This window comes from Filicampus tigris, chromosome 8 (assembly GCF_054856515.1).
Source record: "Filicampus tigris isolate MCC_2025a chromosome 8, RoL_Ftig_1.0, whole genome shotgun sequence".
Lineage (NCBI taxonomy): Eukaryota > Metazoa > Chordata > Actinopteri > Syngnathiformes > Syngnathidae > Filicampus > Filicampus tigris.
The window spans coordinates 10,361,786-10,377,818 of record NC_141224.1 but is presented as its reverse complement, the minus strand read 5'-3'; the positions used below and the strand labels follow the sequence as shown (position 1 = coordinate 10,377,818).

The following is a 16,033-nucleotide window of genomic DNA, read 5'->3' as shown; positions in this document are numbered from 1 at the left end:
GGGGGGGGGCAGCTAATAAGCACTCGCCCGCCGTTTCCGAAGTACCGCTAAACATTTAGAATGCGCTGACCTGGTCTTTTTGTTCAGTGTGTGTTTCTCTCTCCTCATCCAGCACAATGTTCAACTCTTTCAACTTCCTCTCCAGACGGCGCTGGGACGCCAAAAGTGAATTCTTCTCCCTTCAGAAGCAGATAGAGACACACCAGCGTTCATAAACTACGGCTTCTGTGCCTCAGTGCACAAAACAGGCTCTTCGAGGCATGTTTGGATAGCGTTAGTGTTGGAGTTTCATTATTTCCTATGGGGCGCCGGGGCAGCACGTCGCGCTCGCGGTTAGCACATCTGCCTCACGGTCGGGAGGTCTTGGTTCAAATCTCGGCTGAGGACCCCCTATGTGGACTGTGCATGTTCTCCTTCTTCTATGTCTGTGTGGGTTTTCTCTGGGCACTCCAGTTTCCCCCATTCCAAAAACATTCACACCCTGAATTGGTTGCCGGCCAATCGCAGGGCACACGGAGACAAACATCCGCACTCATACCTAGGGGCAATTTAGAGAGTCCAATCAACTTACCATGCATGTTTTTGGAATGTGGGAGGAAACCGGAGTACCCGGAGGAAACCCACGCAGGCACGGGGAGAACATGCAACCTCCACACAGGGAGGCCGCAGCCGGGATCGAACCCACGACCTCTGAACTGTGAGGCGGACGTGCTAACCAGTCGACAACCGTGCCGCCCAAAAACATTGATTTTAGGTAAATTGAAGATTGTCCATAGGTGTGAATGTGAATGCTTGTTTGTCTTTTACATGACGTGCCCTGTAATTGAATGGAGCCCAGTCGATGATGCAATGGACGGCTGGCATTATATCACTAGTTCATTTCTTATATTACACTTGACTGACAGCAAAGAATGTTAAATTGTGTAACGTGTCATCGCTTAGAATGTTCAATGGCTTGTATAGTTAATTAAAGGATTAAGAGGGATGAATCAACTCGCATCATTTACTCGGTGATTTCCTTTCATGTAACCGTTTCTGATCACATGACAAAAACACAGTACCTGTCCTCAGTGCGGAGGCGTTCCTCAAGCTCCTGGACTTTGCTCTCCAGCTGAGAGGCCCCAGCGGAGGAGCGAGACTGGCCTTCCATGTCGGCGACACGACCCCTCAACTCCTTGAGCTGTCGCGAGACAACCAAGTGAGTTCGGCTCAGTAACACAGAGAGGAAAAACACGACGACGACGTGTTGATGTTTAATGTGAACTCACGTGTCTTTCCATGGCGTTCTTGTCCAACTCGAGGTCCTGCTTGGACGAGCGCTCCTGCATGAGCTCGGAACGCAGCTGGTCAATCTGGTCTCTGCTTCTGGACACGCGCTCTGTCAACATCTCCGAGCTGCTCCGCTCCTCTTCCAGCTCCAGCTCAAAGCGCTTCAGCTTGTCCTGAAAGGGAAGGATGAAACATCTCGACGTTGTTTATTCTTTGTTGAAATATGGATTGCGACCAAATAGTGAGAAAAGATTTGTCTGCGTCGATGTCATATTCTGTCAAATCCAATTTTTAACACATTGCCAAATAGAGATGGACCGATATGTTTTGGGTTTTTTTCACGGCCGATACCGATACTCTTAATTTTGCGGAAACATCAGTTACTCATTCAGTGTCAGACCTTTTCATACTGTCTTTTACCCTAATGTTTGAAAAAATTTGAAAAAAATAAAATAAAAAATTCCTGGGATTGAATGGCTGGACTTTGAAAAAACAAGTCAATTCGTCAATGGCGGTGAATGAATTAAGCATATGTTGTTTCAACAATTTTTCTGATTTGCATAATGTTTAAATTAAATTATTCTTACTATACATTTTTGACAATATTGTTTGTTATTATTATTATCATATGCATCTTGGTTATAAAATTGTAACAAAAACGTTCAGGGAGAACTCAGGGGTGTCAGCATGCCTTAAAAAGTTACATAAAAACTAAAACGATAGCTCCATCTAGTTTTCTACAGTAAAATGAAGTCCTCCACAATTTCAAAATGACATAAATATTAAACTTTCACATATTTTTGTATTCAACGCAGTTTCAAATTGATTTATTATCGGCCATCAGAATTTTAAAAAAAGGCAGATAACGATATTTGTCAAAATGCTGAATATTGGTGCCGATAATCGGCCCGGACGATAATCGGTCTTTTGGAATGCTACAAAGGTTAAACAACTTTAAGAACAACCAAAAGTTTGGGGATAAATATTGAAGTTGAACTGTCCTCAGGTGTGACGTCAACCTGTACACTTTACCAAAAGCAACGAAAGTGGCACACACATTTCCCGCCTGCAGCCTGGCTGCTCTGCAACATGGCGAAGTAAACAATAAGTCAACAATGATAATAAAAGATGAACGACATTTTTTATTTTTTTTTTGTTTTAATCAATGTATCTTTGCAGTGGAACAACATATTCCACTCAGAAATGTTTGTTGCCACACCTGTGCCAATCTCAAGATTTTTCACATCAAACCCTCACCCGATACATGAGGTAGCTGGGGTCACATCAGTTCTTGCATCCCAGCTAAGTGACACTGAAAATGCTAGCTTTAGGCTCCCATATGGCTTATCCCACTAGCGCTGTTTATATTCTCTTTACTATTCCACTTGCATGCTTCATTTAGCCGCATCCCAAACACAGAGACAAACAGATGCACATATTTTACCTCCAGGATACGAATCTCCCTGGTCTTCTCGTCGAGGCCGCTTTTGCCCGCCTCCGCCGCCGCCTCGAGGTGGCGCAGTCTGTTGGTGAGCATCTCTTTATCCAGCTGGTGGTTGTCCCTCTCCTCGCATGCGAGCAGCAGCTCCTTCTTCTGGCGTGACAGCTGCAAACGGAGTCGCAGTCGTATTAGGCACGCCAAACTCACTGTTCATCACGCTTGGACTTTTTGGTGTTTGGCACCCACCTCCTCCTCCAGTCGCCTCACATTTGTGTGACTTCTGTCCAGTTCGGTTTGAGCGTCGCTGCCGTGACGCTGCACCTCCTGCATTTCCTTGCGTGCGCGCTCCCTCTGCTCCTCCAGTTGAACCTTGAGGTCCTGCACTTCGCCTCTTGAGGACACGGTGAGAGACTCAAACTGACAGCGGGGCAAGAGGGGGGGGGGGGGGGGGGGGGGCAAAGCAGGGATAAAAGAGGGGATTATTTTGGTGCTTTGTGTTTACTAGTGAGCATTCTGGAGCAGTGGGAATCGCAGAGTAACACAGAACGCTACAATATAGGGCTGTGCAATTCATCGAAATTCAATTCTAATTGTTACACTGCACAATTACAAAATTGGCATAATCCTAAAAACGATTATTAATATGCATATATATCTAACGCAATATGTTTGTTTGCGCAAGGAAGTCACACTTCAATTTATACATTTTTTTTTATAACTAATTTGATACATTTTGTTTGGTCCAAAAGGATCTTACATAGAGTTTCAAATAAATGTACTTGTCTTGTTTAAACATTTTCTTGTTTTGTACTCAAAAAAAACAAAACAAAAAAAAAAAAAATCAATGATCGTTTGAATAATCGTGATTTCAATAATTGTGATTAACATTTTTTTTCACAATTGAGCAGCACAACTAACAATAATCACATTTTGCCAAAGACAAACGATGATTATCGATCTGTGATTAATTTGAAAACAATTTTCAAACATTGGAAGATGAAACACCACTAATACTGTACCCCCATTTCTATGCAACCGAAAAACATTTTAGACTTGTAGGTAAACCTAAATGTTTGATGTTGAGAAAGATGTTTTTGTCGCCCCCCCCAACGCTCTCCGGACCGCCTCCTTCCTACCTCCTTGTTGATTTTCTCCAGAGCTCTCCCCTGCTGTCGTTTGAGCTCCTCCATTTGGTTGACGCTCTGTTTGAGCGCCTCCTTCTCTTTCTCAGCATCCTCCGCACGTTGGCTGAGTTCACGATGCTCCTGCGTCAGGCGGGAGGCTTTTCGCTTCGCCTCATCCAGCTCGTTTCTCAGGCCTCTCACCTCATTGTGGAGGGCCAGCTCGGCCTCTGAGCTCTGTGCATTGCTGGTGAGCAGTTGAGCCTGAAAACAGCGCGGCCCGCTTTAGCGCAATCATTCTAAACTGATGTTAGGCTTTAAGGATGAAATCGTCACCTCTAAGCGCGACAGTTTTTCTTTGAGTCGCGCGTGGGACTCAGTCTGTTCCTTCTGGGCATCTTCTGAAGACTTAAGGTCTGCTTGAGATCTCGTCAAGCGGGCTTTAGTGGCCTCGAGTTCGTCCTCGGCCGATGACAGTTTCTCTTTGAGCTGGCTGGCTTCGTTTTGTGCTTCACTGAGCTTCTGCTCCAGTTCTGAGACGGTGGCTGGGTCTGGTAGCTGTGGGACAGAAGAACAAGGGACGGATATAGAAAAGACACGATAGATGTGTGCATACAAAGCATTCGGTAGTTCATTTGGGGGTTCATTTTAGCAACCAACCTTTTTGTTTTTCTCCTGGGCTTTGGCGAAATCATCCTTGGCCCTCTGCAACTGGTTCTTTAGCCGGTCAATTTCATACTTGAGTTCCGCCTCTTGCTCCTGATGAGCTTTTTTTATCGAGATGATCTCCATCACCTTTTTGTCAAACTCCGTCTTCTGCTTCTCCACCTCTGATTTTGCCTTCTGCAGATCAGCACTGCGTCGCTCAAGTTCCTGCACAAGAGAGTGAGCAACAAGATACTTGTAAGTCTCTTTTTAGATTTCCGTGAGCCTCGGCATGTGTGTGCGTGCACTCCTGCACCTGGTTTAGAGTCTGTGTGTGGTTGGGGTCTGGCATCTTCTGTTTCATAGTGTTCAATTTGTCCTGGAGTTCCTTCAGATCCTCCTTACTCTCTTCTTTCTCCAGTCGGGTTTGCAGGAGTCTTAAATGTGAACACACAAACTTAATCCAACCACATACAGTATTATGCATGATAATGTATATATGTATGATCATTTGTTTGATTACGGCTGTTGGTGACACTAAAATTGAATTCATGAGTAAAATCTGTCATTACTGAATCAACATTCCATGTTTACACTGAACGGATGTTTTCGGACAAAGTCTACAGTAGATTTGAATTTTGAAGCTAAATACGTTCAATGTCCGCACAACACAAGATGTTAAAAGCAGCTGAAACTAAATAACACTGACCAAAAATATAAACACACGAGCTGAACTCAAACAAAGTTGTTTTTTTCTATTAGAAAAAGGCCTGTTCCACTCAAATATTGTTCACAAATTGGTCCAAATCTGGGTAAGTGACCACTTTTCCTTTGATGAGATCATTCATCCAAAACAATACAGTGATACTGCACATTTTAAAGACCTTTACTGTGGGCAGCCTAAGGCACACCTGTGTCATAATCATACCGTCTAATCAGCATCTTGATATGCTTCATCTGTGGGGTGGATGGATTTTCTCGGCAAAGGAGAAGTGCTCACTAACGCAGAGTTAGAAATTTGTGAACAATATTTGAGAGAAATGTGCCTTGTATACACGGAAAAAAAAAAGTCTTCGATCGTTTGAGTTCACCTCATGAAAAACGGGAGCAAAAAAATTGTATTCAGCATCGGAGTGTCGCATTTATGCTTGTCACAATTTATGGATTCAGGTTTGGAGGGCCTGGATGCTACAGCTACAGATTTCCAGCTACACACAAAACTATACAATGAGTGACTCTCACGCCGTTTCATGGTTGCTGGGTGGCTCCCTGACAAAGAGAGCAGAAATATTGAGCAGGAAGGAGAAAAGAGAACAGACGGACACATAAATTAGAATGCAAAAAATTAAAAACCCACACACAAAAAGCTCCGTAATCATTTCCCGGGAGTGCAGAAGAGTCGTTGAAAGCAAGGCAACGCTTCCAGAAAATCTCTTAACTTACTCTTGCTTTGTAGAGCGAAGTTCATCCCTGGTGTTGTGAAACTGCTCCATCCAGTGGCCGCTCTCGTCCCTGCAGTCCTCCAACTGCTGCTGGAGAGTACGAACGGACGAATTGACCCGCAAGCGCTCGGCCTCGATCCCGGCGTGCGACTGATAGAAAGGAGAGAAGATTGTGTTGTGGCACGAGCGAGTCATGTGAGTGTGAGAAAACTTGAGTGCGAGACAAAAGCCCCACGGGCGATTGGAGAGCTGGCCGATATAGCGTCTCCAATTTTGATCACAAAAATCCAATGACAGATTTGAATTGCTCCCCCCCCCCCCCTTCCGAGACAGAAAAGCCAAATGACAATGACATATTCACAACAGGTGTTGCTGTTGCAATCACTTTTGTGGGCTAGCTCCTCCCTGTCCCCATGGACGCCGCGAAAAAAACTGCTTGAAAAAAAGAAAAAGTTTCCACAAATAAACTCAAAATTCATCGCTAAAACGGATGAATTGCCCCGCCCATATTTCCAATAAGACTTCATCCAGTGCCTGCGTGTACCTGAGACACCTGCTCCATGCTGCTCCTCAGTTTCTCCATATCGACGCTGTACTGCTCTCGCAGCGCCTCGATCTCCTTGTCGTGCGTGGCCACCTCGTCCTTCAGCGCTCCCTTCAGCGCCGTCAGCTCCCTCTCGCGCTGCCGCAGCGTCTCCTCCAGCTTCTGCCTCAGGCCGCTGACCTCCATCATCTCAGCCTCCAGAGTCATCACGTCCTACAAACAGCGCCGGGAGACGCCGTCTCAAAACCTCCCGTCGGGCTATCGTGCAAACGCTGCGTGAGCGCTAATGTTATTGTTGCTGCTGTACCGCCTTGTTGCCATTTTCTCTTCTCAGTTCGTCTTGGAGCTCGGCCAGCTGGTCCTCCATCGCTCGGGCGCGAGCCTCGGCATTTTCCCTTTCTATACGCAGCTGCGTCAGTCTGCAAGGAGAGACGTTTCGTATAATACGACGCGTACAAACCAGGATTGGTGACTTTTAAGATCCCCCCCACCCCACCCGGTTTCAATTAATTGAGGAGGCTATTTGTGATCACGTCGATCGACGGTACCGGCCCTCGCCTCCTCTCTCTGCGCGTGTGAATATTATGTTCCTCACTCAGACTGGGTTTCATTGAGTTCTTTCTTCTTGCGGGCCAGCGTTTCCTCCAGTTGCAGATTTGTATCCAAGCAGGAGTCCAGCTGATCTTTCAGAGCTTTATCTGATCGGCTAAGGGAGCCCTGCACACAAACACAGATGATAACTTAATGAGAACACTGGACCAAGATGGCTTTGAAGCGTGAAACAAATAAGATTGTAGCAAAATGTTAAAGCTGCTGGGAATTACCCCAAAATCAATACGCAACAGGGATTAAGTTATTACGGGCTATTAGAGATTAAGAACCGTCCGACTTCCTTAAAGCGGAAGCCAACCCAAACACATTTTTTTTCAAGAATATGTTCCCAGCAAGCCCACTAGTTGAAACAGGGCATTCTTATAAATATTGCGTTTGTGGAATAAGTGTTAATCCACTGGTTTTTAGTCATCTCTGGGGGCGGCCATTTTGTCTTCTGTCGACTGAAAATGACATCACAACTGCTCGCAACGACCGATCGCGGCTGACCTGTTTTCTGAATCTGAGCCGTGATTGGTCGTTGCGAGCAGTTGTGATTTTCAGTCGACAGAAGACAAAATGGCCGACCCCAGAGATGACTAAATACCAGTAGATTAACACTTATTCCACAAACGCAATATTTATCAGAATGCTGTGTTTCAACTAGTGGGCCTGCTGGGAACATATTCTTCCAAAAAATATGTTTGGGTTGACTTCCGCTTTAAGACAATATGTAATGAGTCATTACTGAAGTTACATTCTTGTGTGTGTGTGTGCGTGTGTGTGCACCTCTGACCAGCGCAGAGGATTCAAAGGATTAACGCGAGGATTAATTTGAAGCAAACTCCACAGTAAACCAAGTCCTCCTTGATTGTTAAAAAGGCCGAAACGGTTTGAAGCGGGATCCCATTCACAACGTCATTCCTTTCAAAGCTGCCGTTGTTATTTCAAGGAGACTCGCACGAGTGTCCGAGAGTGGGCGCGCTCCACCTACCCTTCGGTCCTCCTGCGCGGCACTCTGCAGCTCCGCCACCTTCTTTTCAAGCAGCCTCTTTTCTCGAATCAAGTCCAAGGGCGCTTCTTTATGCTGGCGAAGACAAACACGCCAAGACTTGTTAAGTCGTTTACGCGGTAACGTGAGTGTCAAAGCGGCAATCTAAAAAGCAGACCTGATGGTTCTGAATCCTCAGACAGATCATCTTGACTTTGTGCTTGATGGCAACATCGCTCTCATTGGTCCTGAGGAGGAGAGCGAAGGAAAGACGGATATTTGATATTTACAGAACAACAACAAAAGTACCAAAACAAACAAACTCAGACATGAGCACTGAACTTCATTTTATGTAGTTGGGACACATTGAATATATATCAAAATAAATTAAAAAAAAAAAAAAAAAAAAAAGAAAAAAAGGAGAGAGAGTGAGAGAAAGAAAGAGAGAGAAAGAGTGAAACAAACAAAAAAAAGAATGAGAGGAGAAAACGGTACAAAGAGAAAGAAAAAGGACATAAAGGAAGGAAGGATGATGGATGACAGGAAGGAGAAGGACACTTGCAAGGAAGGATGGATGTAAGGGAGGATTGAAGGTTTGGAACGATGGGAGGAAAAAAGGCTTGAAGGACGAGGGAAGGTTTGATGGAATGAAGGAGAGACGAAGGACGGACAAACAGACGGATGGATGATGGATGGAAAGACGGAAAGAATGATGCAGTGGAGGGAGAACTGAGGAAAGGAGGGAAGGATTGAAGGATAGAAGGGAGGATAATTGGAAGGATGGACGGAAGGAGGAATGGTTTGAAGGATGGAAGGAAGGGACTGAGGGAAGGAAACGCGGAAGGACGAAAGTTGGGAAGTTAGTGGAGATGAATTGAAGAGGGGGGGAAGGAAATAACGTAAAGGCTGTGTGGATGGATGAAGGAAGGTTCGAAGGAGACGTGAAGGATTAGAAAAAAATGAAGGGATGGAAGGAAGTCAACAGCAACAAAGGAGGGATAGAATAAAGGAAGGAAGCGACAAAGGAAGAATGGATAAGCTATAAAGTGCCTTACGCTGCAGGTGGACTTTGTAGCATGAACATGCTCATTTATAAGAGGAGAAAAGGATGAAGGTGCGCGTGTGTACCCTTCTCTGAGGATGCTATATATGCTCTGCATGATCTGCTCCTCCTCTCTGCTCATCTCTGCACTCTGGTCCAGCAAAAGGTCAGGGGTCACCTTAAGACAGAGAGCAAAACGATTCTTGAAATGAGACGTTCGGCGCTGACCGAAAAGTCCAGCCCCGCCCGATGAAAGTCACTCATACCCGTGGCTCTGTCTCCACGGCAACATATCTGCCGGTTGACGGCTGCTGAGGAGCCGAGCGCGCGGCGGCGTCCTGGCGGCGTCCCGGGCCGCTGTGAGCCGAGGACGAGGTCGAGGCGTAGTGGTTGGCTCGAGCATCCCGGGAAGGCGGTGAGCCTCGCCGCTGACCTCCGCCCCTGCCGTCGTCAAACCTGTTCACCGGGTGGGTGACGCCGGGCGCCTGCTGAGGCGGGCTGGCGAAGTGCCGCCTCCCACTCGCTGAGCCGTTCACTTTTGCCTTATGCGAAGCGTCCCACATATTGTGAGGCGGTTCTCTTTCTCCTCGAGCCCCCAGCCCGCCGTCCAGGTTGCCATAGCTGCCGGATTTCCCGTCCCCGGGAGGTCTAGACAGCTGAAACTCCTCATCGCCAGCCCCTCCCTCCCCGTCTCTGTCCAGGAGGGATCCGTGGGATTGGGCCCGCCGTAGCGCCCCTCCTTGCCCCCCTCCGTCATCTTCCCCCTGCGCTGCTAGCTCGCCCTTCTCCCTCCTGCGGGGGAGGCTACTGTAGCCAGAATTGGACTGAGTCCTGAGCTGAACCCCGTACGAGTCCCCCTTCTTGCCGTCTTTCAGGACAACGTACGGCTGTCCGGCGATGCCCTGAACCCGGACCGCCACGCCATACTTGGAGGAGGTCTGAGATTTGGGCTTGACTTGATACCCTGGCTGCCCTCCGCCTAATGCTCGGGGGTCACGCAGGTCATTGATGAAGCGGATCTGGACGCCGTGATCCACTGGAGTCCTGCGCCCGGATGATGAGGTGTTCATGATGTCAACACTGGAGAGAACAGGGAATAAGATGTGAACTCTTTCATTGAGACCAGATTAGTGGATTGGATTTCTTAATGGACGGATTATTTTATTCACATACGGTAAAGGAGGAAACTGGAAAACATCTAAATCACATGATTATGCACTTAAAGCGGAAGTCAACCCAAACATTTTCTTTACAATAATGTTTTGTATGCGCCCTCACCAGGCTAAACACGGATGATTCGGATTACAGGTGCGTTTGTGGAATATGGGTTAAGAAGCTAACTCCACCCATTTTTGTCCATCTCATGGGGCGGCCATTTTGTCACTTTCTGTCCACTGAAAATGACATCACAGTTGCTCAGAACTCAGGTCACGACCAATCACGGCTCACCTGATTCTGTGAAGCTGAGCCATGATTGGTCGTTATCTAAGCCCTGAGCAACTGTCAGTCGACAGAAGTGACAAAATGGCCGCCCCTCAGATGGATAAAAACAGGTGGATTTTGCTGCTTAACTCATTTTCTACTAATACGATATTAATCGGAATATCAAGTTTAGACTAGTGAGGATGCATACAACGTATCGTCACCCTCTTAAAATAATCGCTTGAGTCATTTTTTCTGTTTTTTAAGAAAACACTTAAAACTCAACCACAATCTGATGATATTATATGTATTACTAATTTCATTTCAGGCGTAAAATTGAATGATCGGTTTAACTAAGGGTGTAGCCGATTTTACTGTACCAGAGGGTGGCCAGCATCCTGAGGAGACGTTTAAGGCAAAAAAACTTAAATGTTGTCAAAATATGACTTTGGCCATTATTTTTAAGAGCCTCACGATATTTTAAATACATTTTTTGGGTCGACTTCCCCGTTAAAATTAAATAATTAAATATATGACCCTAAAGCACAACGGAACCACTAAGTTAAACACCCCTGAAGTTGTACAATCAGAATTCCACACACATTTTCAGAATTACTCCTGTTGCGACAATGTTAGAATCTAGTAAAGATTTTATGATGGCCAGTCTGACACCAAAAGGCATGATTTCAAAATTGGAACAAAATCACAAACGTTGGACCTTAGACTGTAATACGAGTGCAAGTGATTCATTGTTGCTAAACAATAAAAACAACATTTCCCTGGTTGCTTTTTGCATTTTGATTTTGAGCTGGGAAGCTTTGCTATAAATCCCTTCAAAAAAAAATCGAATAAATAAGACCTTGTCTGCCAACAAGCCTGAAAAGTCCAAACTTTGCCTAACAAACAGCAGCTAAACGATACAAGGTTCATACACAGTAACACTTGCTTTTGTGGACTTTGTCCTCGGTGTGCCGCATTAGTGATTAACCTGAAAGCACACACCCTTGTATCACTTTCGCCTGAGCAGAGCAACCAGGCCACATACTTGAGCTATCTGTCTCTTTCAACCTCCTTTACAGACAACAACCGAAGCAAACGCTCATTCCTCGTTGCTCATTCAACCACTTCGCAATTGCCTTAAATCTCTGCACACACTTTGCATGAAGGTACTGCACTCGATGCAGTGACGGTTTCCCCCGAGCGGGTCTACAAAGTCATCGAGCACACGTGACCCCCCCCGCCTGATCGTGCAAGACTCATGTTAGGCAAGTCATGTGATCTCTTCACTGTGTGAAAACACAAAGCTAAATGCTATTCAAGCGCTCCCTGGTGAGCTCTTGGCTCGCTACCTTCCACTCCCTCTTTCGAGGTCAAAGACCCAACGTGGGTTCGGAGATTTAAGGGGGGAAAACACTTGCGGTATATCAAAAAAAAAAAAAAAAAAAGTGGGCCTATTACACATTAAAATGGTTGTACAGTGTTGCTGTTAGCTTCCTATTAAAGTGAGCCCATGGGAAGAAGAATCAGTACAGGCTAAATTCAACTGCATGTAACATGTAATACATGTATTATTTATGACTGTTTACTTCCGTGTCGTGGCTGTCCTGATGACGACGCTTGACCTGCTGGCTGTGCGCAAATAAGGGATGTGTTCATTAAATATAAACGAGAGATGGGGGCGTACCAATACCAGACATCGGTATTGGGATGACACCAGCCTTATTTCAAGGTATAAAGGTACTCATTAAGGGTGCCGAATTTTTGCCGATATCAGCCACCGATATTAAAGCAAAAAAAAATAAAAAATCTGACAGCGAGTACATCCTGCTCACGGTAGTTGGCGCTACACTGCAGAAGTTAGATACATCAATAAATCATGAACGCCAGACAGAAAGAAAGCTTTGCTCAGTTATTTAACATTATGTTAATTAAAATGTAATACAGTATATTAAAAATACTGGTGGTATCGGTACTTGGAATCGGTGAGTACTCAAGAATGAAAATTGTATTGGTCAGAGAAAAAGTGGTCTTGAACATGCCTGACATAAACACAGCAATATGAGGTATGGGTCACTTGAAAAATTTTTTAATTTCGAGCTGCAGTGTAATTCCAGCCTAAGAGAAAAAAGCAGAATGACCGAGCGAGTCATTGGCGTACAATTCTAAAAACTGCAAATGTTGCATAACTTTACAGAAAGTGTGGTAGGAGGGGGGCAAAAAAATTGCACGAAAATGCACGAAAGACCTTTGAGAATATCTAAGTGGTTGTGGTGTGACTTTGTATCATCACATTTAGTGCACAGTTAGTCGATTTCTCTTCCGCCCCGTGGGAGCTGCAGAGGAAGCAGCGTCGCATCGCATTTGTGCAGCCGAGCACGAATCCTGCAGCCTCTGTCTTTGCAGCAAGGTCGAACAAACGCTATCGAGCGCTGACCAACGGAACAGAGCCGCGTCAGTAGACAACGGGAGCTGCCGATCGTGGCTCAAGATGCTCCCATCCTGTTAGCGTGAGCGTTCCAAGTTTAAATGCAGTGATGGGACTTCATATCTGCTGGTCATCCCAACGATGACATTGAGGAGAAGCAGCTGAGAGAGGGACAAGGGCGAGGGGTGCGGACTCATCTTATTGTCCATATGATGTGGGGCGGAAAACAAGGGCAGTAATTCTGGGAATGCCAAAACAAGGGATCCCCCATCTCCCCTCCCGTGCTTGTTCATTCCCTGTTTGTCTCGTTACAATTGCGGGTCTGTTTGTCATTCCCTAATTTTCAGTTTTCTTCTCTGAGGTTTATACAGACTATAATATGCAACCGCAATGGGCAATATCGAATTGTTTAAAATACAATAAAGGGTTGCGTGATTATGAAAAAAACATTAATCACCATTATTTTGGTAATTATTGAAATCACGATTATTCAAATGATCTTTTTTTTTGGGGTTCAACACAAGAAAATGTTTACACGTAAAAAATATAACGACAAATTATTATTTTTTTTAAACACTATGTAAGCTTCTTTAGGACCAAACAAAAATGATCAAATTAGTTATTATAAAATAAAAAAGGAGCAAATTCAAGTATGATTTTCTTGTGTAAACAAACATATTAATAATAGTTTTTTACGATTATGCCAATTTTGTAATCGTGGAGTGTAATAATCGTAATTGTAATTGAATTTCGATTAATTGCACAGCCCTAATACTATATCATGTACCATGAAGTTGTTACAAAATGATCATGCTCCAATAATAAGGTCAGCTCAAATAAAACGTTTGAATTTGACAGTTTTCAGAGAAGAACATTTGAACTGAGATGCAATTTTTGAGCCATGCTGAGATGACAAGTACCGTTTCAAACTGGCAAAATTCAGACATGAGCCAAATAAATCCGTGACCTGGTGTCTGCACAGAAAATGAAGTCTGCGGTGGACAAACGGCCTTGTATCTATTGTTTCCACTGGCCTGCTTTCCCATGTTGAAAGAAGATTGGCTACAAGTTCTTATTTAGCTTACTTGCTTTTGTTCGGCGCAAGTGGTTTTGCACTGCGAGTGGTTTCCAAATGGTTTTCTACTTAGAAAATTGCGAAAACCACGCTGCGTTGATTGCGTCCATCGGACATGACGAGACATGCTAACAAACAACGACGATGGAGAAGAGTGAATGAAGGTCTTCAGTATTTATTTCTCGGAACAAAGACCGGAGCCCCTTTCACACTTATTATTCAAGTCTGCTTTATTTCTGTCTTGCTATCCTGTGTGAAAGTATTGTTGCAGCAGGCTAATATTAACGCTAATATTGGAAGTTTAACAACCGAGATTCACTGCCCACGCCACTTAGCGTAAAAAGTAGGCTTTACACGATCAGGAGCCGATCACAGCAGCGAGTTAAAAAAAAAACAACAACAAAAAAAAACAAAAAAACAATAACCGATTACCGATCTGATCAGAAGATGGAACAATCAATCCAATCTATTTAAACAAATTCTTTATTTACTGTACAGTTGACCCAAGCTATTCGCGGGGGATTAGGCCCGTGACGAATAGCAAAAATTTGTGTTTAATTGACGGCAACTGAAATGCATTGGGGAAAAAAAAAGTAACAATTAAACCCAAAAAATTCTCCCCAAAACACTGACAAATATTCAATACATGAAAAAGAAACAAAATTATGAAAAATATATATATATATTGGGGGGAAAAAATCCACACAAAAAAAATCCAACTCCATATATTGAGAAACCTTGGATTATTAACAATAGCGGCACAGAATGTCCCTGGAGTCAACAAGATTGTGTTTGCTGTGATGTCTTGTTTTGCGGAGCTGATTAATAAATTCATTGATCAATCGTCAAATTATGATAATCACTAATTTTGCATAAAATGTCAAATATTTGCCGATCCGGTGTAAAGGCTAATAAAAAGCAATTGTCGTTGTCACGTATCTACCGGTAATTATCTGAAGATGTGATGCCACAACGGCTGTGTGAGCACATGCTACTGACATTGCAATGTCCTGTCTAGTTGTTTCATATACACACTAAAGTTGCAATGACACATTTTCTAAAGCAATAAGTAACTACAACACATTTACATCACCGATATGGTATCGACGCGGCAAGCTGGTAAGCAGGGTTGACCAGGTACCAAAGTAGTACAGGGGTCTAGTTTAGGAAGACGTTCCATTCCTACACCAACTGAAACATAACCCCAATTAGTGCGTAATTTGGAACATGCTGGAGTCTACGGCTGACCTACACTAACTCAGTATGAAAGTCAGAATTATAGTAAATACGTATGCCTTACATATGAAACAATCGATTGAAAAACAGTCAGTATAGAAACAGATTAGGGAATTCTGTGAGACTGCAGACTACTATAGGCCAAAGAAAAAGCGAAAATGTTGATCCTTTGACGCTCACTGAACCAGCCACTCTTGATGAACTATCACACATTCTTCTTGGTTTAAGAAGTGGGAACTATGATTGAATATTTAAAAAGGTGTGGAGCGAAGCAGAACCACAGCATTGTTTTGTGCCGCTTCGGAAACGTCACGTCAATGAGTCACTTGCTGTTAAGTGCGGAAATAAGGTTAGAATGACACCCGTTAATTAATATAGTGATCAGATTGAAACATTGGTGATTCTATCAACATTTTGATGACAAACAGCAATTTATTCCTCTTTAAAAAGTCAAACACATTTATATAAGAGTGTGCTTCGGCGAACCAGTACACAAATGACACTATTTTAGGATCAGATAAACACACACACTCCCTTTTGTCACATTCCAAACTGACTCTCTCATGTGTGAATGAGAGAGATTTATGAGACTATCTGCCTACTTGACCACTTCAATATCTGCCGATAACCTGATTGGGACTCATAACCATGCCCAGAAATATTAAATATAACCACGCCATGATTGTTTCCACTCCTCAAATGGTCCACTTTGATGCATTTCATTGATGCAGTGATTTATTGTATATTGACTACAAAATGCCCGTACCCAAATAAGTCAATTAAACAATT

The 16,033-nt window shown here is 44.1% G+C and overlaps 1 protein-coding gene across 12 annotated transcripts in view; it reads right to left on the bottom strand.

Moving 5' to 3' along the window:
* cgna (cingulin a) overlaps positions 1-16,033 on the bottom strand; it is a 45,112-nt gene that overhangs the window by 2,652 nt on the left and 26,427 nt on the right. For all 12 annotated transcript variants that reach the window (XM_086038379.1, XM_086038383.1, XM_086038376.1 and 9 more), the window contains 17 exons: positions 9,353-10,166; positions 9,173-9,264; positions 8,223-8,292; positions 8,048-8,140; positions 7,058-7,179; positions 6,770-6,881; positions 6,463-6,675; positions 5,920-6,068; positions 4,793-4,913; positions 4,492-4,704; positions 4,168-4,389; positions 3,847-4,095; positions 2,957-3,127; positions 2,714-2,875; positions 1,269-1,442; positions 1,062-1,180; positions 71-179 (listed from right to left, as the gene is read on the bottom strand). In XM_086038379.1, coding sequence (XP_085894505.1) covers positions 71-179; positions 1,062-1,180; positions 1,269-1,442; positions 2,714-2,875; positions 2,957-3,127; positions 3,847-4,095; positions 4,168-4,389; positions 4,492-4,704; positions 4,793-4,913; positions 5,920-6,068; positions 6,463-6,675; positions 6,770-6,881; positions 7,058-7,179; positions 8,048-8,140; positions 8,223-8,292; positions 9,173-9,264; positions 9,353-10,166 — 3,205 coding nt within the window. The remainder of the gene's footprint in view (positions 1-70; positions 180-1,061; positions 1,181-1,268; positions 1,443-2,713; positions 2,876-2,956; positions 3,128-3,846; positions 4,096-4,167; positions 4,390-4,491; positions 4,705-4,792; positions 4,914-5,919; positions 6,069-6,462; positions 6,676-6,769; positions 6,882-7,057; positions 7,180-8,047; positions 8,141-8,222; positions 8,293-9,172; positions 9,265-9,352; positions 10,167-16,033) is intronic.